At 57.3% G+C, this 24,502-nt stretch overlaps 1 protein-coding gene and 3 long non-coding RNA genes across 12 annotated transcripts in view; 2 read left to right on the forward strand and 2 right to left on the reverse strand.

The window, feature by feature from the left end:
- LOC309856038 overlaps positions 1-24,502 on the reverse strand; it is a 1,055,650-nt gene that overhangs the window by 21,996 nt on the left and 1,009,152 nt on the right. The window lies entirely within an intron of this gene.
- Positions 755-10,998, forward strand: IRAK1 (interleukin 1 receptor associated kinase 1). 9 transcript variants are annotated; one of them, XM_082716601.1, is made up of 14 exons: positions 755-824; positions 2,103-2,270; positions 2,424-2,555; positions 2,649-2,755; positions 2,920-3,123; positions 3,355-3,419; positions 3,570-3,684; positions 4,437-4,555; positions 5,002-5,209; positions 5,583-5,648; positions 7,175-7,411; positions 7,960-8,380; positions 8,770-8,913; positions 9,325-10,998. In XM_082716601.1, the coding sequence occupies exons 1-14, from the start codon at positions 770-772 to the stop codon at positions 9,384-9,386; spliced, it is 2,103 nt and encodes a 700-aa protein (XP_082572727.1). In that variant the 5' UTR covers positions 755-769; the 3' UTR covers positions 9,387-10,998. The 9 variants fall into 9 exon arrangements, 8 of the variants coding, with proteins under 8 accessions (XP_082572727.1, XP_082572728.1, XP_082572726.1 ...); XM_082716597.1 differs by lacking the exon at positions 755-824 and adding an exon at positions 1,665-2,015 and having other exon boundaries at positions 2,658-2,755; XM_082716596.1 differs by lacking the exon at positions 755-824 and adding an exon at positions 1,666-2,015.
- On the forward strand, positions 15,798-18,185 carry LOC309856033. Its single transcript, XR_014307033.1, has 2 exons — positions 15,798-17,132; positions 17,333-18,185. It is a non-coding gene; the product is annotated as an uncharacterized lncRNA (long non-coding RNA).
- On the reverse strand, positions 21,355-22,493 carry LOC309856037. Its single transcript, XR_014307037.1, has 2 exons — positions 21,720-22,493; positions 21,355-21,667 (listed from the first exon to the last, which is right to left on the reverse strand). It is a non-coding gene; the product is annotated as an uncharacterized lncRNA (long non-coding RNA).

The raw sequence follows: 24,502 nt of genomic DNA on the forward strand, positions 1-24,502 counted from the left end.
TGCTGCCGCATGTGATGGGGAGCTCTGGGGTGGCAGGCTGGGAAGGACCTGGCACAGGCTTGGCCGCTGAGCCCCAGGGCCGGAGGCCAGCGCGCCTCGGCCACCCTGCACAGCCACACAAGTGCCCCGCTCCAGGGGGCAGTGGCAGGGTGCCCCCTCTGTCCAGGTGCTTTTGGCTGTCTGGCCCCTGGACCTCTAACCTGACACCTTCCCGGGGCCTCTGCTCACCAGGCCCCTTGCCCAGAGGGGGCGCTGTCATCACTGTGGGGTTTGCAGACCTTTTGCCAACCTGGCACTCAGGAGCTGCCTGCCCGGCCACAGCTGTTCCCAGCAGGCAGTAGGAACAAGCGCTCAGAGGCCAGCATCACAGGAAAACAAATGCGGGCACAGCCACTAGAAGGTGCACTCGAACGTCCTGGCTTTGAAGGTTAAAACAAAGGGTTGGCATTCGACCCATGTGTATTGGGCATGTGTCGCGTGCCAGGCCCGTCTTGGGAACTGCTGTCCCGCAGGGAGCGAGGACAGAGGCGCGACCCCGCTAGAGCTGCGGGCGTGCGAGCGTGCTCCCTGCCCGAGCCCGAGTCCGCGGTCTTCGTCAAGGCCGTGCCCCCGCGAAGCCGCTGGGGCCAGGGTGGGACCTGCCATGGCTCTGGCTTCCGGGGAGAGAGGCTCCCGTGGAGGCCCAGCTTGAGAAGACAGCCTTCCCGAAGGGGAGCCCTCTGGGGCCAGGATGGAGGGGGCCGGTGGTGAGTGAAGGAGACCCGTTGCCATGCAAGCGCTCGTCCGACTGGACCAACAGAAGACGAAGGTCCTGTGGCTGCTCGGTGGGTTCTTCCCGGGGGTCCTCAGGGGAGGCGGGCGTCGTGGGAGCAGTGGGCTGGGGGAAGGATGGACTCCAGAGACGTTTGGGGAAACGGCCAGGTAACGGGGCTGTGGGAATGGAGGAGCGCCGGCGAGCGCGAGGGAGGCGGCGGCGGCCGGGCGCTGCGGGTGGCCAAGAGGGCGTCAGACAGGCTCGGAGCGCACGCGGCGCCCGAGAGGCCGGAGCCCGCTGCCCTCACGGGCGGGGAGGGCCCCCGGAGCCGGAAGCACGACGCGGGAGGGAGGAAGCGGAGAAGCCGAAGGCCTGTCTTCAAGAGCCGTAAACCCGTTTTATGCGCTCGTGGGAAGAAGGCACCAAAGAAGGAAAAGTTGCAAACACCGCAAAGCGCCAACACTTGCTGGAGCAGGGGCCTGAGGTGGAAAAGATGCGATGCGGGGGGCGGAGGCGGCGGCCAACAGCGCTCTGAGCCGGGGCAGCCCGCCGTCCCAGCTTCCAGATGGTTCTCCCTGCACCCGGCCTCAGGGCCAGCCGACAGGGACAGAACGCGGCCGTGACCCACGCCTGACCCTGCCCGGGATCTCTGACAATGTCCGCTGCCTCCCGAAAGAAGCCCGAGAGTTTATAAGGAGGCCGCCCAGGGCGCCCGCCAGGCCCGGCTCGAGCCCTTTCCGGAACGCCCCGGCCCTTGCCATGCCCTTTGCCCCGGTGCTCGGAACCACGCTCCTCCACCCCTCAGAGTCCCGCTCAGGCGGCCCCTCCTCCGAGAAGCCCGCCCCGCCGCCCAACCGGACCGAGGGGCGCGGCCTTCGCGGGGAGAAACCGCGCGCGGCGCCCCCGTGCGGCCGAGGGCCGGGGTGGAAAACGGCGGCCGCCGAGGGCAAGATGGCGGCGGCCCCGGGCCCCGCCCCTTCCGTCTCGCGGGGCGCTGCACGAGGCCGGCTTAAAGGGGAAGTGAGTCAGTGTCCGCGGACCCGGCCGGCCAAGGCCCGCGCCCGCCGCGGCCTCCAGAGGCCCGGAGAGGCCCCGAGAGGCCCTGGCCCTGCGGCGGCGGCGGCCATGGCCGGTGGGCCGGGGCCGGGAGACCCCGCGGCCCCTGGCACCCAGCACTTCTTGTACGAAGTGCCTCCCTGGGTCATGTGCCGCTTCTACAAAGTGATGGACGCCCTGGAGCCCGCCGACTGGTGCCAGTTCGGTGGGTGGCGGCGGGCGGGCGGACGCTGGGACGGGGGAGGGGCGCGCTGGTCCCGGGCGCCCAGACTTGACGCCTCCCGGCCCGCAGCCGCCCTGATCGTGCGCGACCAGACGGAGCTGCGGCTGTGTGAGCGCTCCGGACAGCGCACGGCCAGCGTCCTCTGGCCCTGGATCAACCGCAACGCCCGCGTGGCCGACCTCGTGAGCATCCTCACGCACCTGCAGTTGCTCCGCGCTCGGGATATCATCACGGCCTGTGAGCGCCCGGCCCCGGGGAACCCCGGAACCCTGGTCTGGGGCCGGAGCCTGCCACGGGGCCCCTCCCTCCCCCACTCCCCGCCCCACCCCCACCCCCACCCCCACCCCCGCCACCTGGCCCTAACTGCCCTTCTCTTCCCCTGTGTCCCAGGGCACCCTCCTGCCCCTCTCCTGCCCCCCAGCACCAGCACCCCGAGGCCTAGCAGCCCCCCTGCACCCTGTGAGGCCAAGGTCCCCCGCCCCCGGAAATTGTCGACGTCAGCCGCCACAGTCCCCTCCCCAGGTAAGAGGGCCCGGGTATCGGCCTTGATGGACCTTTGGAAAGGGCCACCTTGACCATGCTCTGTGCCTGCCTCTCACTGGTAACTTTATGAAGCTTTTCCAGGCTCCCAGACCCATTCTGGGGCTGAGCTCGGTCCTGTCCCAAGCCCTGCCTCCCGCCAGCAACCACCACCACCATACCCAGCCCCTTCCTCCACCAAGGTAGGTGGGTGCTGCCCCCAGGGAAAGATTCAAGACAAGGAGCAAAACAGTGTAGCCTGTGGGTACCCCAGCCAGCCTAACAGGGCCAGCCAGGAGGCAGCTGGGCTGGGGGGCACTTGTGACTTTAAGACCGCAGGAATAACAGAGGACCTCACCTGATCCAGGATCTCTGCCCACAGCCTAACCCGGAGAGCCCAGTGTCCCCCCTGCAGGGAGCCCAGGCCTCTCCGTTTTGCTGGCCCCTCAGTGAGATCTCCCAGGGCACCCACAACTTCTCAGAGGAGCTGAAGATCGGAGAGGGTGGCTTCGGGTGTGTGTACCGGGCGGTGATGAGGAACACGCCGTACGCGGTGAAGAGGCTAAAGGAGGTGGGTGTACCTTCCCCGCGAAGGCCCTGGCAGGTCATTGACAGACCCTCGCTTTCTGGTTCTTCTCCTCTGCTTCCCCACGTACCTCCTTCAGCGCTCTGACTGCCCAGTTCAAGGTTCCCAGCCCCTTGGTGGTTCTGGGCCCGGGGCAGGCGCCAGTGAGAGTGGCCACCAGGCCTGCCTCCCGGAGCTTCACGCCGCCTCTCTGCCCTCGTTTGCCGGGGGCTGCAGGGGGCGGACCTGCCGTGGGTCGCGGTGAAGCAGAGCTTCCTGACGGAAGTGGAGCAGCTGTCCAGGTGAGTCTGGGGCACCCCTCCTGGCTACGGGCGGAGGGAGAACCGGGTCAGGGCCCCAGAGCCCACCAGGCCCGGCCCACCCCCACAACCAGCTGGAAAGCATGGCGGAGGCTGGGGGCCAGAGTGCTCAGGTCCTGCTTTTCCAAGCAGGTTCCGTCACCCCAACATCGTGGACTTTGCTGGTTACTGTGCTCAGAGCGGCTTCTACTGCCTTGTCTATGGCTTCTTGCCCAACGGCTCCCTGGAAGACCGCCTCCACTTCCAGGTAGCCGTCCGTGGCCAGGCCCCCTTCCCGGGGCCCACAGCACTCTCAGCGCCTGGCTGAAGCGGGGTGCGTGGCCTGGGCTCTCGGGCCCTGTGAGCTGATCCTGCCAGCGGGCAGGGGCCGGGCCCCAGGCTTGGACCCGAGGCGGGCGGCCCGTTTCGCCTGGCACCCTTCCCGTGCTCTCCCCTGGGCCGTTCCCGCAGGCCTGGGAGCCTGGGTCGTGCTGCCTCTGACAAGGGGCTTATGGACTCAGGGCCCCGATTCATGCCCCTTCATTTTACTAGCAGAGTAGCTGGGGGGTCTTGTCAGCGTGGCCCTCGAGGACGGGGGGCAGTGGCCAGTGAGCCGCCCTGTCTGGACCTGAAGCTGACCTTCCTCTGGCCACGTGTCTGCAAGCCACGAGGGCCGGCAGCGGTACGCAGGGCATTTCAGCTCTTGGGGCAAGCGTGCTATGCCGGGGGGAGCCGGAGAGAATGCCTCTAACACCATCCCGGTCACCCCAGGGAGAAGGAGGAGCACCCTGAGTCCTGGTGCCTCCAGGAAGCTACAGAGCAGCGCAGTAGCTCGGGGCCCGCCTCCTGGGGAAGCGGCTCCTGCAGACTTTACTCCTTGTTTCCCAGAAGAGGAAACTGAGACCCAGAGAATGAAGCGGCTTGTGTAGAAGCCACAGTGACAGGTGGAAGGAGAGTCCGGGTCAAGGAACCATGGCCTCACAGCCTCTCCTGTGCCCTGTGCTTGCTCTGCCGCTCTAGACCCAGGCCTGCCCCCCACTCTCCTGGCCTCAGCGACTGGACATCCTTCTGGGCACAGCACGCGCCATTCAGTTCTTACATCAGGACAGCCCCAGTCTCATCCACGGGGACATCAAGAGGTGAGGAGGAGACAAAGCCAGGCCCTCGGGGCCTCTGAGCGCCGTGAGGATGGAGGCTGTGGCAAGGGAATGATGTTCCCAAACCTTCTGCCAGCAGGCAGCAGAGGCCCTTGCCCTCTGAGTCCCAAGGAGCCCTGCTCTGGGTGTCTCCCATGAGAGCAGGCCCGCCCTCTCCCGCTGGAGGCCGAGGTGAGGGAGGGGGTGGAACCCTGAGGCCTGGGACAGCAGAGCTGGGGGCCCTGGGTAACCGAGCACCTGCAGTGGGACAGGTGTGGAAGCAGAGGTCAAGGATGGGCGTCCCACCCCTCGGCGAGCAGGGACTGAACCGTGTGAGGGAGCCCCCCATTAGCTGGGCCACCCCGAGTCCGGTGCTGTCGGGGCCCAGCAAGCATGGGCTGCGGAGCTGCCCAGGACTGACCTGACCGCATGCTTCTTCCCTCCTCAAGTTCCAACGTCCTCCTGGATGAGAGACTGATGCCCAAACTGGGAGACTTCGGCCTGGCCCGCCTCAGCCGCTTTGCGGGGGCCAGCCCCAGCCAGAGCAGCACAGTGGCCCGGACACAGACCGTGCGTGGCACCCTGGCTTACCTTCCCGAGGACTATGTCAAGACGGGGAGGCTGGCCGTGGACACGGATACCTTCAGCTTTGGCGTGGTGAGCACCTGGCCCCTTTCCTCGGCCACGCAAAGACAGGAGGGCCTGGATCATTCCGTAGCGGACCAGAGGCCAACCCGGCAGCAAGCTGACAGGAGCCATGGCTCTGGGGTCCCTCTGTCCCTGACACGGCCCTCCCGCCCCGTGGGGCACTGCCTGCATCTCGTTTCCTGTTTGCAGTTTTGCAATCCTTTTCCTCACGTGAGCCCTCCAAACCACTGTCCTGATCTGCCCGTCCGAGGGCTGTGCCCATCAGCCTCAGTGGCCTCTTCGGGCCTGGCTGCCCCGACCAGCCCACAAGCCCCACCGCACAGGGCCCTCCCTGCTGTGGCCCCGGAAGCCACTGCCACACCCTCTGTCCTGCCCTCCCCAGGTAGTGCTGGAGACCCTGGCTGGCCAGAGGGCCGTGAGGACGCATGGTGCCCGGACCAAGTACCTGGTGAGCGTCCTGAGGTGGGGCAGGGACTGGAGAGGGAGGCAGGCAGGGAGAGGGGGTGGGAGTGGGGAGCGAGGCAGGGAGGCAGAGGGGAGAGGGAGGCAGGCAGGCAGGGTGAGGGGGTGGGAGGAGGGAGAGAAGCAGGGAGGGAGGCAGGGAAGCGCTACTCCCAATAACCAACAGGTGCAGCCCTGGAGGGTGGAATGATCTGGAATCAGTGCCCCACAGAAGCCAGCCTCGGCTACTGCTGACTCATCTATGAAAGTAGGCAGGGCTCCAAGCAGCTTCCCTTGACCTTGCTGAGGAAAAACCTGTCTGTCTGCTGCAGACACTGGGGCCTTTCCAGAACCCACCTGGGCTGGGAGAGGGGAAGGGGCCGTCCCGGGGCTCCGGGGCCAGAAGCTGCAGTGGCAAACAGAACACAGGGCCCTGGGAGAGGCTGTGGGGGGAAATGGGGCTACCCCCACCCCGTCGCTTCTGTCTGCCTCTCTGTGGGCCGAGGTGGCGCGGGCTCTAGTCCCAGCCTGATGGTGCTCCGCGCTGGGCCCGCTCTGCCACTTGCGACCAGACCCTGGGCGCGTGCCGGGAGCGCGGCGTACAGCACCGGCTCCCTACGGTCCCCGCCCCGCGCCCGCCCCGCGCCCGTCTTCTGCTCCCTCCGGGGCTCGGGGCTGTGTGTGTCCGGGAGCGCGTCTCGGGGGCTCTGGGCTGGAATCGGGGAGCCAGCCGGTGGCCGTCTGCGTCCGTCTGCGCGTCCCGTGTGCGGAGCTGAGCCAGCTCGGGCCGCTCTCCTCGTAGCTGCCCCAGGGCGGCGTGCCGGGTCCCTCCGGGTCTGTCTTTGGGCCTCTTTGCATCCTTCCCATTTCGTCTCCCTGCCGGGGCCAAAGCGATGTCTCAGAGACAAAACGAGATCGTGGCAGCCCATCCGCTTTCCCACTGTGCTTGGGAGGAAGGCCCAGTCCCTTAATGTGGCCACTAGCCCCCAGGTCCTGCCACCACCAGCCTTCTCTCTGTCCCCCAGACTCAGCCAGCTCCCCACTGCCTGCCCCAGGGCCTTGGTTTGAGCCTTTCCTTCTGCCTGAGAGGCCACCCCCTGACCCAGGTGCTTCCTCCTTCATCTCAAAAGCCAGCATGGCCTCCAGCCTCATTTGCGCCCGTGGGTACCTCTCTGCGGGGTGCTCCCTGGCCTCTTTGGCTCTGACCTCTGGCTGGTTTGTGCCTTCAGATCCCAGCTCCCAAGTGACCACTTGCTCAGGCCCCAGTCAGAAGCCCCGTGGCCCGTCTGTTTTGCTTTCCCATTGCCTTAGAGGCTTGTTGGTGTCTCTGCCGCACCGGGAAGTCAGCTCTCCGAAGGTGGGCCCCGAGGCGCTCTACCACTGGCTCCCAGGGGCCTGGGGCAAAGCTGGGCACACGGTGGGTGCTTCATCAATCTCAGAAAGAACCACAGGAGTCAGCGATGAGAGCCTGGGGAAGAGGGCTGGAGGCATGCCCACCCAGGGATAGCTGAGCTCATAGGATCTGTCCCACAGAAGGACCTCGTTGAAGAAGAGGCTGAGGAAGCCGGGGTGACTCTGAAAAGCACCCGGACCACAATGCAAGCGGGTCTGGCCACAGACGCATGGGCTACCCCCATTGCCGCCCAGATCTGTAAGAAGCACCTGGACCCCAGGCCTGGCCCATGCCCGCCCGAGCTGGGGCTGGCCCTGGGCCACCTGGCTTGCTGCTGCCTGCACCGCCGGGCCAAGAGGAGACCCCCCATGACCCAGGTAGCCCTGGGAGGAGGTGGGGGTAGGGAGGGAAAGCCACTGAGACCGGCTGCCCATGGCAGGGGGTGGCTGTCAGAAACCCCAGGTTTCGGGTGCTACCCAGGCACCTGCCACACCGCTTCCTGGGGACAGTCTCCAGACGTTTTTAGCATGCTCTTCAGTTCTGCTTGGGGTGGCAGGAGCCCCTCGCCAGACCCCACCTGGGAGATGGAGAGGAGCAGAGGGCTTTTACTGGGCCCCCTTCGGGGCACTCCAGTGCCACTGCACCTGCGTTTTCTCTGGCCCCCGCCCGAGCACCGCTTCTTCCCTCTGACGCTAGGGCAGCTGGGAGGCTCTGTGTGAGGGCGGTAGGGCCGTGAATTTGCTTTCCAGAAGACGGACAAAAGCCACGCTCAGTCCTTCGCTTTAGTGGCCAGTGACTTCTTGGCAGTCTTTGCGACGTGGATAAAAAGCCCCGAGGTCCCCGGGTGGCCCAGAGCTGCCCTGTGGTAGGACGGCAGCTGGGGCAGGGCCCTGTCCCGCCCTGAGAGTCCCTTCTCCCCCCACAGGTGTATGAGAGTCTAGAGAAGCTGCAGGCGGTCGTGGCAGGACCCGTCCCGGAGCCCGATTCTGCTGGCCGCAGCCCCTCTTCCCCGCAGGAGAACTCCTACATTTCCCAGCCCAGCAGTGCCCCGTGTGGTGCCAGCCCCCCGGAGCCCCGGGCGCTCCCTTCGGGAGCACCAGCCCAGGCCCCAGAGTGGCTCCAGAAGGGCCCCAACCAGCCCGTGGAGAGTGATGAGAGTGTGTCCGGCCTGTCTGCCGCCTTGCATTCCTGGCGCCTGACCCCGAGCTGCCCCCCAGACCCGGCCTGGCCAGGCAGCGCAGGGCAAGAGGCCACCGCGTGGGCCCCGACACCCCTGGGGAAGGCCGGCTGGACCCAGGAGTCGAGCTGGGGGAGTGGCCCGGGGCTGCAGCTGACAGCTATGGAAGGTAGCTGGGGACAGGTGCCGGGGAGAGGGACCAGGGGCCTCTCTTGGTGACAGTCCCCACACCCCACCCCCAGTCTGTCCTCAGCAAGCTCTGGGCCTTGACCTCCAGGTGGGTGACAAGAGGCCAGGAGCTCACTTCCTGAAAGCCAGGAACAAGGAAGGCTTTGTTGAGGGCCAGGTTCCCGGCCTATCCGGGAGCCGGGGCAGCAGTGCGGCCCCTTCCAGGCCTTTCCTGCAGACAAGGCACAGAGGACTTCTGTCCCAAAGGGGCGGGAGTTGAGCTGGGGGCTGGGGAGAGCTGCGAGGCCAGCAGCGGCTCGGAGGAGCTCCCAGGGCCCGTGGCACAGCACCACCCCCCCCCCAGCTGAGCCGGTGCTCTCTCCGCCCCAGGATCGCTCCTGAGCAGCTCGGTGGCCTCGCAGCCGCCGCAGATCATCATCAACCCGGCCCGACAGAAGATGGTGCGGAAGCTGGCCTTGTACGAGGACGGGGTCCTGGACAGCCTGCAGCTGCTGTCATCCGGCTCCCTCCGAGGTAGCCTGGGACTAACTCCAGGGCCGCTCCGCCCGCTTCCTCCTGACTGGCGAGCAGCACAGCGTCTGTTCCCTGAGGGTGTGGGACAGCTCCAGGGCAGCGGGGTATCCCCCCCCCTTGGGGACAAGGCCTTGTGGGAGCCTTCTCACCTCCTCCCGACAGCAACACCTTCCCTTAGCCTAGGGTGCCAGTCCCCCCTCCAGTTGCTTCCAGAACATGCGAAGCTCCAGCAGGTACTTTCCCTTCCAGGTGGCCTTTGAAGAAGTGCTCAGGAACAGGAACCCCTAATCGCACAGATGCCCCGGGCTGAGAGCCGGCCGGGCCCTGGGCCCCGCCTCCTGGCAGCTGGGGCATCGCCCTTGCGTGCTCACTGGGCCCTTGTGTGCTAACCAGCGGCCCTTCCTTCCACAGGCTCAGGTGTGGGACCCCAAGGCAGGCCTGGGCCCGAGGAGAGTGGCGAGTTTCAGAGCTGATCTGTTCACGCGGCCGGTAACCCAAGCTTGGAAGCCGAAGTTCTCAGAGTCGGGAAGTTCTCATGCTCCCGAGTCCTCAGCAGCCAGCGGGGGGGGGTGGGGGGGTGGGGGGGGCGCTCGCTAGGGGCCTCCTCAGGCGGAGAGCTGCTCCAGGGCAGGGGGGCGGCCCGGCCGGCTCCGAGCCGCCCCGGCCTGCAGCCACCCCGGCCCGCAGCCGTTGGCAGGGCGGGGCCTCTCAGAGGCCTGCCCTCAGGCGTTCAGGGGCCAGGAAAGCCGTTCTCGAAGGAGGGGGGCGGGGTGGGGGGGCGGGGGGAGGGGCACGAGAGGAATGCCTGTGCCCGGGCTGCTGGCTGCTCAGGCCCGGGAGGAGCAGGGAGGGGGGGCGCCGGTCCGGTAGCGTGGAGCAGGGGGCTGGCTCCCCTGGGAGCTGGCCAGGGCGGCCCTTAACCCTTCTCTCTGGACTTGGCTGAAGCCCCAGGGGAATGGGGCCTCTCTGTAGAACAGAGCCTGTGGGTCCCGGGGCCCTCCCCGCCGTTCGTAACTTGGAAAAGTGAGGCGTGTCTGTTCTGGGGTTCCCCTCTCATCGGGCCCGTGTCTGCGAGCTGCCCCGGGGACCCGGGGGGCGAAGCCTAATGTGACGGCCTGCTGGCCAGGCCCCCGCACCCCCCCGGGGGGACACCCACTGACGGGTGCCAAGCCTGCCCAGGCTCCAGAGCCCACTGGCTGGGTCTCACTCAGGGCTAGGCCCCAACCTCCCGTTCCCCCGACAGCGGGAGGCCCCTGGCAGGTGGGAGTTGGAAGCGAGACAGAGAGGGAGGAAGAAGATGGGACCCCCGTTCCGAGGAGCGAGTCGGTCTCACGGCCTTGTGCGTCTCGGAGAGCGGCCCGGGCTCCGGGCTGCGGTCACCAGTCACACTACATGCCCCGCGGAGCCAGGCGCCGCCCAGGTGCGAGCTGGCCCGGAGGAATAAAAGCTCACGTGTCGATCTCTGGCTGTGCTCGCCGAGTTTGTTGCCCTGAGAGGCTCGAGTCGTTCCCACGCGGGGTTCCCAGCCCACCCAGCCCAGCGGCAGACCCGCCGCCCTGCCCCGCCCCCAACAAGTCCTCTGGGGCCATTGTTCCCCTGCCAGCAGCTTTTTGTGGGGTTTGGTGCTATTGTAGATGGTACCTTAATTTTATTTTCTTTCCTTTGGGTCACGGGTGGGGGGCAGAAGGAGAGGAAGAGAGAAAATCGCAAGCAGGCTCCATGCCCAGCACGTGGGCCCATCTTGAGGCTCCGTCTGCCAACCCCGAGATCACGAGCTAAGCCCAAACCAGGAGTCCAGAGGCGAGCCACTGAGCCACCTGGCGCCCCTTCATTTTGTCTTCTCGCTGACCACGGGACGGAGACGGAGCCTGATGTGAGGCGCGATCCCTGCAACGGAGTTGTGTCCGCGCTACTTAGGTTTGCTGAAATTCAGTTCGTAGCTCCAGCAGGTTTCTGTTTCATCTTTTGGTACCAAAATCAAGGAATGGACCAAACTCTAGGCGTTTTGGGGGTAAACATCTTGGAATAGTCTCCGTATGCCGTCATTTCTTCCAGAAATAAAGGTACTTGTCGCCTCTTCTCCAATCTGTATGCCTTTCCCTTCTTTTTCTTGCCAACTGCGCTGGTTAGGGCCTCGAACCCATGTTGTGTGGAGGTGGTGAAGACGGACGTCCTTGCCTTGTTCTCAGACCTGGGTGTGAAATGGCTGTCATTCTGTCTTTCACCTCTGCCAGTATCTCTTGGGAGTTTTTGCCTGTGTGTTCCGGAGGGACATTGACCTGCAGTTTCTTGGTAACATGTCTCTGGTTTTGGTACCAGGGCCCGCATAAAAGCAGCTGGAAAGCCTTCCCTTCTCCTGTGTCCTTAAAGGGCTCGGAGTGCTTGGGGTCCCTCAGTGTTCACCAATGAAGCCATCTCCACCCGGAGCTTCCCCTGTGGGAAGCCCACAAGTTCCGTTCCTTCAGGGATGCCTGGCTGGCTCCGCTGGGCCTGTGCGCGCCCCATGTCGGGGCTGGAGATTACATAAAAATAAAATCTTAAGATTAAATTCCCTCAGATAACTGGGCCATTCGGATTTTGTTTCTTCCTGTGTCTGTTTCAGTAATTGTGTCTTTCAAGGAATTTGCTTGTATCTCAGCTGACCTGGAGTTGATAATACCCCTTCACCCACCCTTCACGGGATCTGCACTGATGGCCCCTCATTGCTTGCATTGGTGTTTTGTGTCTTTTCTTTGTTTCTTGATCAGCATAGATAGAAGCTTATCAATTTGTTTGGTCATTCTAAAGAAGCAAGTTTTGGTCTCAGTTTTTCTCCTTTTCTCCATTTTCTCTTGATGATTTCCACTCTTTTATTATTTCCTTTCTTGTGCTTATTTTGGAGTAATAAAAATTATTTGGGGCTTAATTTACTCATCCTTTCCAGCTTTTTTTTGTTTTGTTTTGTTTTGTTTTGTTTTTGTTTGTTTTTTTTAAAGATTTTATTTATTTATTTGACAGGCAGAGATTACAAGTAGGCTGAGAGGCAGGCAGAGAGAGAGAAGGAGGAAGCAGGCTCCCTGCCGAGCAGAGAGCCCGATGCGGGGCTCGATCCCAGGACCCTGGGATCATGACCTGAGCCGAAGGCAGAGGCTTTAACCCACTGAGCCACCCAGGCGCCCCTTTTTTTTGTTTTTTTAAGATTTTATTTATTTATTTGACAGAGATCACAAGTAGGCAGAGAGGCAGGCAGAGAGAGAGGGAAGCAGGCTCCCTGCTGAGCAGAGAGCCCGATGCGGGACTCGATCCCAGGACCCTGAGTCATGACCCAAGCCGAAGGCAGCGGCTTAACCCACTGAGCCGCCCAGGCGCCCCTCCTTTCCAGCTTCTTAAAGTGTAACCTTAAATCGTTTCTTTTAAACCTTTTTCTCAGGGCACCTGGATGGCTTGGTCAGTAAAACATCACTTAAAATAAAAAAGTAAATAAATCTTTTTTCTAACATAAGCGTTTAAAGCTATAAATTCCCTTTGAGAACATTCTGAGCATTTTGATATGTTCTGTTGTCATTATCATTGAGTTCATAATGTTCTCTAATTTCCCTTTTAATTACTTCTTCAACCAATGACTTCCTTGGAAGGAGGTGTTTTTTTTTTTAAGATTTTATTTATTTATTTGACAGAGAGAAAGATCACAAGTAGGTAGAGAGAGGGGGAAGCAGGCTCCCCACTGAGCAGAGACCCTGATGCGGGGCTTGATCCCAGGACCCCAAGATCATGACCCAACCCGAAAGCAGAGGCCTAACCCACTGAGCCATCCAGGCACCCCAGGGAAGGAGATTTTTTTTTTTAAGATTTTATTTATTTATTTGACACAGAGAGAGAGAGATCACGAGTAGGCAGAGAGAGGTGGGGAAGCAGGCTCCCTGCTGAGCAGAGAGCCCAATGCAGGGCCCAATCCCAGGACCCCGAGATCATGCATGACCTGAGCTGAAGGCAGACGCTCAACCCACTGGGCCACCCAAGCGCCCCTTAGACGTAATTTCCAATTATTTGGGGATTTTGCCTATCACTTTTTAGGTGTTTTTAATTACATTGTAGTACAGAGAATTTACTCTGATTTCATGTCTTAAAAATATTGAGACCTGGTCTATGGCTTAGCACATGGTTTAGGTCGGTGAACGTTCCATGTTTATTTGAAGAGCGCGTACATTGTACAGTTGGGTGGTGTGTTCTATAAATGTAGATTAGCTCGAGGTGGTTGCTAGGGGTGTCCAAGTCTTCAGTATCCTAACTCATTTTCTCTCCCAGTTTGCTCTGGCCGACTGAGAGAACAGTAGCGAAGTCTCCAAATGTAACTGTAGATTTGTCCTTCTCCTTTGGGTTCTGTCAGATTTTGCTACATCTAATACAGTTCCGTTGGCTGCATTCACATTTAGGAATGTTATGTGCTATTTCCATTTGAACGATTTTATTTATTTGAGAGAGAGGGAGCGAGAGCACAAGCAGGGGGAGGGGTGGAGGGACAAGCAGGCTTCGCACTGGGTGGGGAAGCCCGACGCAGGGCTCCATCCCTGGACGCTGAGATCATGACCTGAGCTGAAGTCAGACGTTTAACTAACTGAGCCACCCAGGCGTCCTGCACTGTTACTTGTTCTTGATAAACTGACCCTTTTATCAATTATTTTTTTTAAGATTTTATTTATTTATTTATTTATTTATTTGAGAGACAGAGGTCACAAAGTAGGCAGAGAGGCAGGCAGAGAGAGAGGGGGAAGCAGGCTCCCTGCTGAGTAGGGAGCCCAGGACCCTGAGGCGGAGGCAGAGGCTTTAACCCATTGAGCCACCCAGGCGCCCCAAACTGACCCTTTTATTATCAGGAAATACCCCTCTTCATCTCTGGAAATGTTCCTTCTTTTGCTATCAGCTTTGTTGGGTGTAGTCACTCCCACTTCCTTATGCTTAACTGATTTCTCATACTTTTTTTCTGTTCTGTTCTTTGAACTTGCCTGGGTCTTTATTTAAAGTGCACCTGTAGACAGCACGTGGTTGTTCTTTCTTTTTTAACCATTCTGATAATCTCTGCCTTTTAATTGGCCTGTTGAATGGTTGGCTTTAAGGCCGCCTCTTGCTATTTGTTTTTGTCCCATCTGTCCTTCGTTCCTTTTCTCCTCCATTCCGGACTTCTTCGGGATTAATCAGATGTTTCTGATCTTTTTTTTTTTTTTTTTTTTCCTTCACTCTTGGCTTGTTAGGGCTAACAACGGAGGCCACAGGTTCAACTCAGGAGACCCCTTCCTGCACCATGATCTGAAAGAGCCTTAAGGCCGAAGTCCAGGCTGCTCACTGGGGTCGCTGTATTTGGTTTCCTTCTGATCACAGTCTGGCACTGCCTGTTTTCAATATTTTGCCTGCATTCTAGTTGTTTACAATCAGAAGGCTATTCTAGTATTTGTCATCTGCCATGGCCAGAGTCACAAGCTTCTCCTCTCTTCTGAAGAGCTCTTCACTCCTAAGGTCGCCCCGCCTTTCTCCTGCATCACCACGCCTGTCCCAGGAGCATCCGTTCTCGACCCAACACCTCTCTCCAATTACAACTCCAATTCTTTGTTCATCTTTAAACAGTTTCTTTTATTTCATTTACTTTTTTTAAGGAGTGAGCAGGTGAAGGGGCAGAGGGAGAGGATCTCAAGGAGGCTCCACTGCCAGCATGGTGCCCCACACAGGGCTCAATCTAACCCAAACCCTGAGATCGTGACCTGAGTGCAAATCAAGAGTCGGATGCTGGAGGCACCTGGGTGGCTCGGTCAGGTAAGTGTCTTTGGCTCAGGTTGTGATCTCGGGGTCCTGATGTCAAGCCCTGTGTCGGGCTCTGCACTCAGTGGGGAGTCTGCTTGTCCTGCCCTCCCCACCCCATGCCCGCTCGCTCTCTCTCATTCTCTCTCAAATAAATAAGATATTTTTTAAAAAGTTGAATTAACTGACTGAGCCACCCACATGCCCCTGTTCCTCTTGGTAGCCAAACTTCTCAAAATAGTTGTCTATTTCCTTACATCTCCCCATGGCCTCTTCAACTCCTTTTTTTAAAAACATTGATTGATTGATTGATTGATGAAAGAGAGAGAGAGAGAGAGCACAAATGAACGGGAAGAGTTAGGGAGAGGGAAAAGCAGGCTCCCCACGGAGCAGAGAGCCCGATGCGGGGCTCCTCCCCAGGCCTCCAGGATCATGACCTGAGCTGAAGGCAGATGCTTCACCCACTGAGCCACCCAGGCGCCCATCTTGGACCCCTTCTTTTTTTTTAATTTTTAATTTTTTATTAACATATAATATATTATTAGCCCCAGGGGTGCAGGTCTGTGAATTGTCAGGTTTACATAGTTCACAGCACTCACCATAGCACATGCCCTCCCCAATGTCCATAACCCAACCAACCACCCTCTCCCTACACTCCTGCCCCGGCAACCCTCACTTTGTTTTGCGAGATTAAGAGTCTCTTATGGTCTGTCTCCCTCCTGATCCCATCTTGTTTCATTTTTTCCTTCCCTACCCCCCAAACCCCCGACCTTGCCTCTCAAATTCCTCATGTTAGGGAGATCATATGATAATTGTCTTTCTCTGATTGACTTATTTCGCTCAGCATAATGCCCTCTAGTTCTATCCACGTCCTTGCAAATGGCAAGATTTCATTTCTTTTGATGGCTGCATAGTATTCCATTGTGTATATATACCACCTCTTCATCCATTCATCTGTTGATGGACATCTAGGCTCTTCCCATAGTTTGGCTATTGTGGACATTGCTGCTATAAACATTCGGGTGCACGTGCCCCTTTGGATCACTACGTTTGTACCTTTAGGGTAAATACCCAAGAGTGCAATTGCTGGGTCATAGGGCAGTTCTATTTTCAACATTTTGAGGAACCTCCATGCTGTTTTCCAGAGTGGCTGCACCAGCTTGCATTCCCACCAACAGTGTAGGAGGGTTCCCCTTTCTCCGCATCCTCGCCAGCATCTGTCATTTCCTGACTTGTTGATTTTAGCCATTCTGACTGGTGTGAGGTGGGATCTCACTGTGGTTTTGATCTGTATTTCCCTGGTGTCGAGTGATGTGGAGCACTTTTTCATGTGTCTGTTGGCCATCTGGATGTCTTCTTTGCAGAAATGTCTGTTCGTGTCCTTTGCCCATTTCTTGATTGGATTATTTGTTCTTTGGGTGTTGAGTTTGATACGTTCTTTATAGATTTTGGATACTAGCCCTTTATCTGATATGTCGCTTGCAAATATCTTCTCCCATTCTGTCACTTGTATTTTGGGTTTGTTAACTGTTTCCTTTGCTGTGCAAAAGCTTTCGATCTTGACGAAGACCCAACAGTTCATTTTTGTCCTTGCTTCCCTTGCCTTTGTCGATGTTTGTAGGAAGAAGTTGCTGTGGCTGAGGTCGAAGAGGTTGCTGCCTGTGTTCTCCTCTAGGATTTTGATGGATTCCTGTCTCACATTAAGGTCTTTCATCCATTTTGAGTCTATTTTTGTGTGTGGTGTAAGAAAAGGGTCCAGTTTCATTCTTCTGCATGTGGCTGTCCAGTTTTCTCAACCCCATTTTTTGAAGATACTGTTGTTTTTCCATTGGACATTCTTTCCTGCTTTGTTGAAGATGAGTTGACCATAGAGTTGAGGGTCCATATCTGGGCTCTCTACTCTGTTCCACTGGTCTATGTGTCTGTTTCTGTGCCAGTACCATATTGTTATGGTGATCACGGCTTTGTAATAGAGCTTGAAGTCTGGAATTGGGATGCCACCAACTCTGGCTTTCTTTTTCAACATTCCTCTGGCTATTTGAGGTCTCTTCTGGATCCATATCAGTTTTAGGATTATTTGTTCCATTTCTTTGAAAAAAGTTGATGGTACTTTGATAGGGATAGCATTAAACGTGTAGATTGCTCTAGGTAGCATAGACATTTTCACAATATTTGTTCTTCTAATCCATGAGCATGGAATGTTTTTCCCTTTCTTTGTGTCCTCCTGCATTTCTTTCAGGAGTACTTTATAGTTTTTTGAATACTGGACCCCTTCTGATCTGCCCCACCCCGCCACTCTGCACCCAAGTGCTGTGTCAAGGACACTAATGATCGTGGTGCCAAACCCAGTGGCTCCTTCCTCACTTTATCCTATGGACCCTTCTGACTGCCCTCCTCTTGCGATCTCTGAAACACTGCCCTCTCTGTCTCCTTTGCACAACCTCGAAAAGGTGGGAGTCCCCGAGGGAGCGCCCTGGGCCCCTTTTGCAGCCTCCACTCACCCCTGTGCTGACCTCACTCATCCTCAGGGCTCGAAACACCATCTGTGTATCGGTCATTCCCAAATGACATCCCTAGCAGTGTGCCCTCCCCCGAGCTTTTTACCCCTACTCCAGCTGTCCCTGGACATATCCTCATCTGTGTCTCACAGAGCACACCAGCCTCAGTGAGAACATGGAACCTGGGCTGCCCGGTGGCCGGAAGCCTCCGGCGTCCGTGTGTAGCAGTACCACCGCCCACCTTCCGCCCGGCTGGCCGGGCCACACCCTCAGAGGCTGCGCATTTTTGATAGACTTCATTAAGGAGGGACAACCGGCAAGTGGAAAAGTACAGCACCTGCGTCTGCATGGCTCGGTGGCCTTTCATGTATGTGCCCGGCCATGTGGCAGGCATGGCTTAGACCGTGATCTGTCCGCCCTGAACCACCCCAAAATTTCGGGGCTGAGACCATGACCTCCCTTTTGCCCCAGAACCTGCAGGCTGGGCAGGCCTCAGACGGGTCGCCTCATCTGCTCTACTCCGCGTCGGTGGGGGCGGAGTGAGGGCGGGGAGTCGGCACCATCCCGAGGCCCCTGCACGCCACGGTCAGCCGCGGGCCCTGCTGGGGCGAAGACACCCGAACGTGACCATGTGGCCTCTTCCCAGCAAGGTTGCTGGCTGCTGAGGTGGAGCATCTTTTTTCTTTTTTTAACACATAATGTATTATTAGCCCCAGGGGTGCAGGTGTGTGAACCGTCAGGCTGACACACTTCACAGCGCCCACCGTGGCGCATGCCCTCCCCGGTGTCCGTCCCCAGCCACCCCCAGATTGTTTGTGAGATTAAGAATCTCTTACAAAGAAGGGAGTTGGGGGAAATCAGAGGGGGGGACCACCACGTCAGACTGTGGACTCTGAGGGACGTGGTGGTGCGTATTCGGGAGGGCACGGACGGCATGGAGTGCTGGGTGTGCTGCATAAATGATGAAATCTGGAACACGGAAGAGAAATTTAAAAAATAAATACAAATGTTTTAAGAAAGAGCCTCTTGGGGCGCCTGGGTGGCGCAGTTGGTTAAGCAACCGCCTTTGGCTCAGGTCACGGTCCCGGAGTCCCGGGATCGAGTCCCGCATCGGGCTCCCAGCTCCACGGGGAGTCTGCTTCTCCCTCGGACCTTCCCGCCGCTCATGCTCTCTCTCACTGTCTCTCTCTCAAATAAATAAATACATAAATACATAAATACATAAAAATCTTTAAAAAAAAAAAAAGAGTCTCTTATGGTCTGTCTCCCTCCCTGGTCCCATCTGGTTTCGTTTTTTCCCTCCGTGCCCCCCACGGCCCTGGCCCTGCCCCTCAAATTCCTCCTATCAGGGGGAGTCATATGATAATTATCTTTCTCTGCCTGACTTATTTAAGGCAGAGTGTCTTGAGAGAGCCCCGGGGCAGGCAGTGTCACCTTCGCTGCCTGGTCTTTGGGCACTATCATCGGGAGAAGCCAGCGGCTAAGGCCGGTCTGTACTCCCAGGGGACTGGAATTACAGCCCGACTTTGGGTGACAGGAGTGCCAAAGAGCTCACGGGCACGTTTAAAAGCAGTACAAAGACACTTTCGTCGTTCTAGAAAGATCCCTCACGCCGAAGAGCCCTACACATAGACTGCAGTCGGAGCTCCTCGGCGCGGCCCGCAGCGGGGCCTCATTGCTTTGCGTTCCTGTGGACTGTCCCCCTGTGTGACTAGAGCCCACCCACGGCCTCCTGGCCTCCTGCCGAGCCAGGGGCTGTCCCGCCTGGGCTGGTGTCCGTGCAGGCCCGTCGAGCCCGGTACCCGCATTTCCCCATCTTCACTGCGCTCGAGCACTGTGTCCCCGGCTCGGGGGCGTGTCCCCTTTAGCAAGAGGTGCTAAACCTCAGTGGGCAGGCAGGACAAACGTCTTGGATGCCACGAGTCCACCTTTTCACTCTCCCAATGAAGCCTTTTGGTGAGTAGCTGCAGGGAAGTCTAGTTCCGTTGAAGAGCGTCATGCCCATCCAAGGTCAGGAGGACCGTCTCCTTTGACCCCAAGATGCTCCATTGCTTTATCTCTCACATTTAGGTTGATGTTTGGTTTTGTTGGTGCACGGACATCACGGGGTCTTCCCCCCCCACGTGGACAGCCCGTTTACCCCACAGCAGGCGGTAAAATGACTATCTTTCCGCCCCGAACGAAAGCAGGGACTCGGTATCTGTCTAGTGTGGGTCCTGCCGCACCCACCACACCCATCGCACCCACACCGCACTAGCTTTGTTCCTGGGACCATGGAGCAAGTGTTCATCTCCACGGCCGGTGAGCACGCGGGGCTTTCCAGATCGGCTTTGCTCTTGCACACACACAGCTGGTGGGACTGTAAGACGGTTCTGTCGCTTTGGAAAACGGTCTGACGGTGCCTTACAAGGTCATTGCACACCTGTACGACGCGGTGTGACCATTCTGCTTGCAGGATTTCCGCAGGGGAACTGCACTCACTCGTCCACATACAGACTGGGACACAGATGCTCACGACGTCCCTACCCACGACAGCTGGCCGGTGGCAACAACCCACATGGACATCAGGCAACCGCACAAGCAAAGTGCATGCTCCATACAACGGAAGAAGGCTGTGCGAGAAGCTGGGAAGTGACCCAGCGGGCGGAGGAGCGCGTGCCCATGGCACCAGCTCCGGGTTCTGGTGCGGACTCACCTCTGGGCGCAGAGAGCTGCTCGGTGGGTGGTGCCCGCGGGAGGGGCTGCCGGGACTACGAGGAAACTTTGGGGAATGATGGTTTCACAGATAAAACCTTCACTGTGCAGTTCCTTTGGTATCAATTCTAGTTCAGTAAAGTTGTTTTTTTAAAAAATATAATGTCTTGAGGTACCTGGGTGGCTCGCTCAGTTAAGTGTCGCCTTTGGCTCAGATCGGTCCTGCTTCAGGCTCGCTGCGCAGCAGGGTGTCTGATTCTCTGTCCACCTAGTCCCCTGCTGGTGCTGTCCCTCTCTGTCTCTCAAGTAAATAAATTTTTTAAAAAACATAATGTCTCTTTTAAGCAGCATCTTCCTGGAGTTTTTCCCCCACTTTTTTTTTAAGATTTTATTTATTTATTTGACACAGAGACAGAGATCACAAGTAGGCAGAGCAGCAGGCTGAGAGAGACGAAGAAGCAAGCTCTCCACTGAGCAGAGAGCCCGATGCGGGGCTCGATCCCAGGACCCGGGGACCATGACCTGAGCCGAAGGCAGAGGCTTAACCCACTGAGCCACCCAGGCGCCCCTTTTCCCTGCTTTTATCCAGCCTGGCAATCATTGTTTATCCATTAACATTCTAATGTATTTACCAAGATGTGTGTAGGAGTGTGTGTGTGTGTGTGTGTGTTGCCAAATTTAAATGACAATACATATCACCGGGTATTTGTATACAGTTCTGTGCATTACATCTTCACTGTGATGTAGCATTCCCCACTCTCTGCACACTGGAGCTTTTCCATCCTACCGGCATGAGCTCTGTGCCCTTGAACCAGTACTTCCCCCCCACAGGACACACACACATGCAGGTGCACACACAGTTCTGCTTTCAGGCAGTTGCGCCATCCAAGAGGAGCAGCAGAGGGAGAGGGAGAAGCAGGCTTCGCGCTGAGCAGGGAGCCTGATGCGGGGCTCGATCCCAAGACCTCGGGATCATGACCTGAGCCCAAGGCAGACACCTCACCCAGGCATCCCCCCCTTTCTCGTTTTTTTCATCTTTACCCTCATGCATCCCTGCATTTATCCCCTCTTGCCTTTGACACTGTTCTTTTCATATATTTTAAATCCCCCAAAGGCATTGCTGCTGTTATTTGCACGTGCGCTCACTCACATGCTCCCTTCCAGGTGCAGACTGGTTCTTCCATCCTGGATCCATCCGTTCCTCCCTCCCTCCCGTTCTTTCTCAAGTTACTTCATTTCTTAGCAGCAAATTGGGTCAAGAAAAGGAGAGGGCACCATCACTATAGGAGACGTCAATAAATATTCTGATTTTGACTACTCCTATAAACATTACCAAACACCCTACGCGGGTCCCACAGCATAGACTTGGGTCTATTTCAAAGTAACATTGTACATAATAAATATGCTATAGAGGAAATGTGCATTTCCTTCATGTGTTTATTAAGAGGGCTGGGGCGAATATGCTAGGACCCTGGATAACTTTCTTTATTTTATTTTATTTATTTATTTGACAGAGAGAGATCACAAGTAGGCAGAGAGGCAGGCAGAGAGAGAGAGGGAAGCAGGCTCCCCGCTGAGCAGAGAGCCCGATGTGGGGCTCGATCCCAGGACCCTGAGACCATGACCCAAGCTGAAGGCAGAGGTCCAACCCATTGAGCCACCCAGGCGCCCCTGGACAACTTTCTTTCTTTCAAAGATTTTATTTATTTATTTGACAGAGAGAGAGATCACAAGTAGGCAGAAAGAGAGAGGGGGAAGCAGGTTCACTGCTTAGCAGAGAGCCCGATGCGGGGCTCGATCCCAGCACCCTGGGATCCTGACCTGAGTCGAAGGCAGAGGCTTAACCCTTTGAGCCACCCAGGCGCCCCTGGATAACTTTCTTAAGATAGAATTCACCCCCCCCCCCAGCCGTGGACAAGAGTTCCAGTTTCTCCATGTTCTTGTCAAGCCTTGGTACTATCCATCCATCTGATGGCAGCCCTTCTCGTCGGTGAGAAGTGCTATCTTCTGGCACTTTCCATGTCCACAGCCTTAATGACCGATGATGTTGAGTCTCTTTTCACGTGTAGGATCATCTCCCTGAGCTTAAAGAACTCCGTGCTACACTTCTTACAGTACGGGCAGGCTAGCTTTGAGGGGCCCCAACCTTGGCGGGAAATGTATTGATTTTGCCGCTACCTTCTTCTTCTCCTCCTTCTTTTTCTTTTTTTGCCTTCACTTTTAAAGGTTCCTCTTCTGGGTATGGACCTGCATGTTGGCCATCTTTCTCTTTCAACCCCCACAGGCACTGTCCTATCAGCTTTTGGTCTTTCCGTTGGAGAGCCGGCGGTCGCCACAGTGCCCTCCCGGGCCACTTTCAAGAGTCCTCTGTCTGGGCTTTTCAGCAGGTTGACTGTGCTGTGCCGCCTTCTGGTTTTCTTTATATCTACATTGTTTAATGCTCGTAATTTTGTAACCTCCTTCAGTCTGGGGTTTTGGAAAATTCCAAGCCATTATCTCTTCCAGTATTGCTTCACCTTGAGGAACCAGAACCAGCACATTTTGTCTTCTCCCATTTGCCCTGTACCGTGTCCCCTGCGCGCCCTGGGCCCGGGCCCGCCACCACCGACCGGGCCGCGCCCTCCGCCTCCCGCTAGCGGCGGGCGGGGGGCCTTCTGGTTTGGTTTCGTTTTTCCTAAAGATCCCCCAGAGCCAAGTCCCGGTCTCTGAGCCGCCCGTGGCCGCGGAAGCCCGAGGCGGCTTCAGGCTGTCCGGGGGAGGCTCTGGCCGGAGGGCCCGGCTCGGCCGCGGCTCCGCAGGCGGAGGAGAGCCCGGGCGCACGAGCCGCGGGCAGAGAGGGGCGACTTCGGTCGCCTTCCTTCCGTGTCCCCTCACCAGACGGCAACTGTGACACCGAAGCATTGCCGGCTGTTGTTTTTCTAGAAGAGAATGGAAGTCAGCGGGCGGAACAGTGAATGGCCGGGCTTTCTGCTGAGTCACCGCCTTCGCGGCCACCAGCCAGCACCGACGCCCCCACTGCCAGCTCGTTTCTACGGCGACCAGCGAGCCGCGGGGAGTCCCGGCAGCCTGGCATCAGACGGGTCCCAGCCCCACGGAGCCTTTTTCCCCTCCCTAGCCAGAACACTTTTTAGAGTCCTTTTTTTTTTTTTAAACAAACTTTGCCTTTTAAAAATACCTGCTCATTACAAAGACATCCAAACTGCACAGAACAAGAAGAACCGTTTCTCGCTTTCCCCGCCTGGGCTCTCCCCGGCCAGCAGCGGACCCCACGAACCTCCGCCGCCTCCCAGGACTCAAGCTACACTCGCCGACCTCCCCTTCCGGGCTCCGTGTACATGAGCTTTGTTTTCGCTCTTCGGCAAAACTGCCTCGTCGACACAGTACGAAGACGCTCTACGGAGCTTCAGCTGGTACTCTGGGGGCGGCAGCTGCATGGTTCCCGGCTTTTCTGTCTGTGCCTTTACCACCATAAACAATCTGGAATCCCTACACGTGTATTTTGTGGACTTGGGCAAGGATATCGTTAGCTGAGACTTCTAGAAGCCGGATTACTAGGTCGTTTGCCTGCTTGAAGCAAAACTTCCACCTTTGTAAATCTAATCAGCAAAAAAGCAGAGTTTGCTTTTTATTTGCATTTCTTCAGTAGGACTGAGGTCAGACACTCCTTTATTGTCTTTACTAGACTTTGAAGTTCCTTCCTTTAAAAAAAAAAATGAAAAAAAAGGCGCCTGGGTGGCTCAGTGGGTTAAAGCCTCTCCTTCGGCTCAGGTCGTGATCCCAGGGTCCTGGGATCGAGTCCCACATCGGGCTCTCTGCTCGGCAGGGAGCCTGCTTCCTCCCCTCTCCTCTCTGCCTGGCTCTCTGCCTACTTGATCTCTCTCTGTCAAATAAATAAATAATCTTTTTTAAGAAATGAAAAAAAAGGGACGCCTGGGTGGCTCAGTTGGTTAAGCAGCTGCCTTCGGCTCAGGTCATGATCCCAGCGTCCTGGGATCGAGTCCCACATCGGGCTCCTTGCTCCGCAGGGAGCCTGCTTCTCCCTCTGACTCTGCCTTCCACTCTGTCTGCCTGTGCTCGCTCTCGCTCGCTCTCTCTCTGACAAATAAATAAATAAATAAAATCTTAAAAAAAAAAAAAAAAAATGAAAAAAAAGAGGAAAAAGACTTATTTAATTATTTGAGAAGGACAAGCCAGAGACAGGACTTGTGAGCATGGTGGGTAAAGGCATAAGAAGCATCTCCAGCAACTTCCACGCTGAGCTCAGAACTCAACACAGGGCTGGATCTCATGACGCTGAGATCATGACCTGAGCCTAAACCAAGAGTCAGACACTCAACTGACGGGGCTCCCCAGGTGCCCAAAGTTCCCTTCCGTGCCCAATCTAGTCATATCTGTGCTCAGATTCCACAACTTTTCTAATTGGTACAGAGCGGTCCTTCCGTATTCCCAATCATAACTTTGACCTGCACACACATGTGTTGTGAATACGCTGGTTTGTGATGTGTCTTTGACTTTGGTTCGTGGTAGTTTCCATGCAAAAATTTACTAATCTTTGACTTCAAAGCTTCTGGCTATCCCCAGTTCAAGATCATTTTGAAAGGTCACTTGTGGGGGTGCCTGGGTGGCTC

This window comes from Mustela nivalis (assembly GCF_964662115.1).
Source record: "Mustela nivalis genome assembly, chromosome: X".
NCBI classification, from domain to species: Eukaryota; Metazoa; Chordata; class Mammalia; order Carnivora; family Mustelidae; genus Mustela; species Mustela nivalis.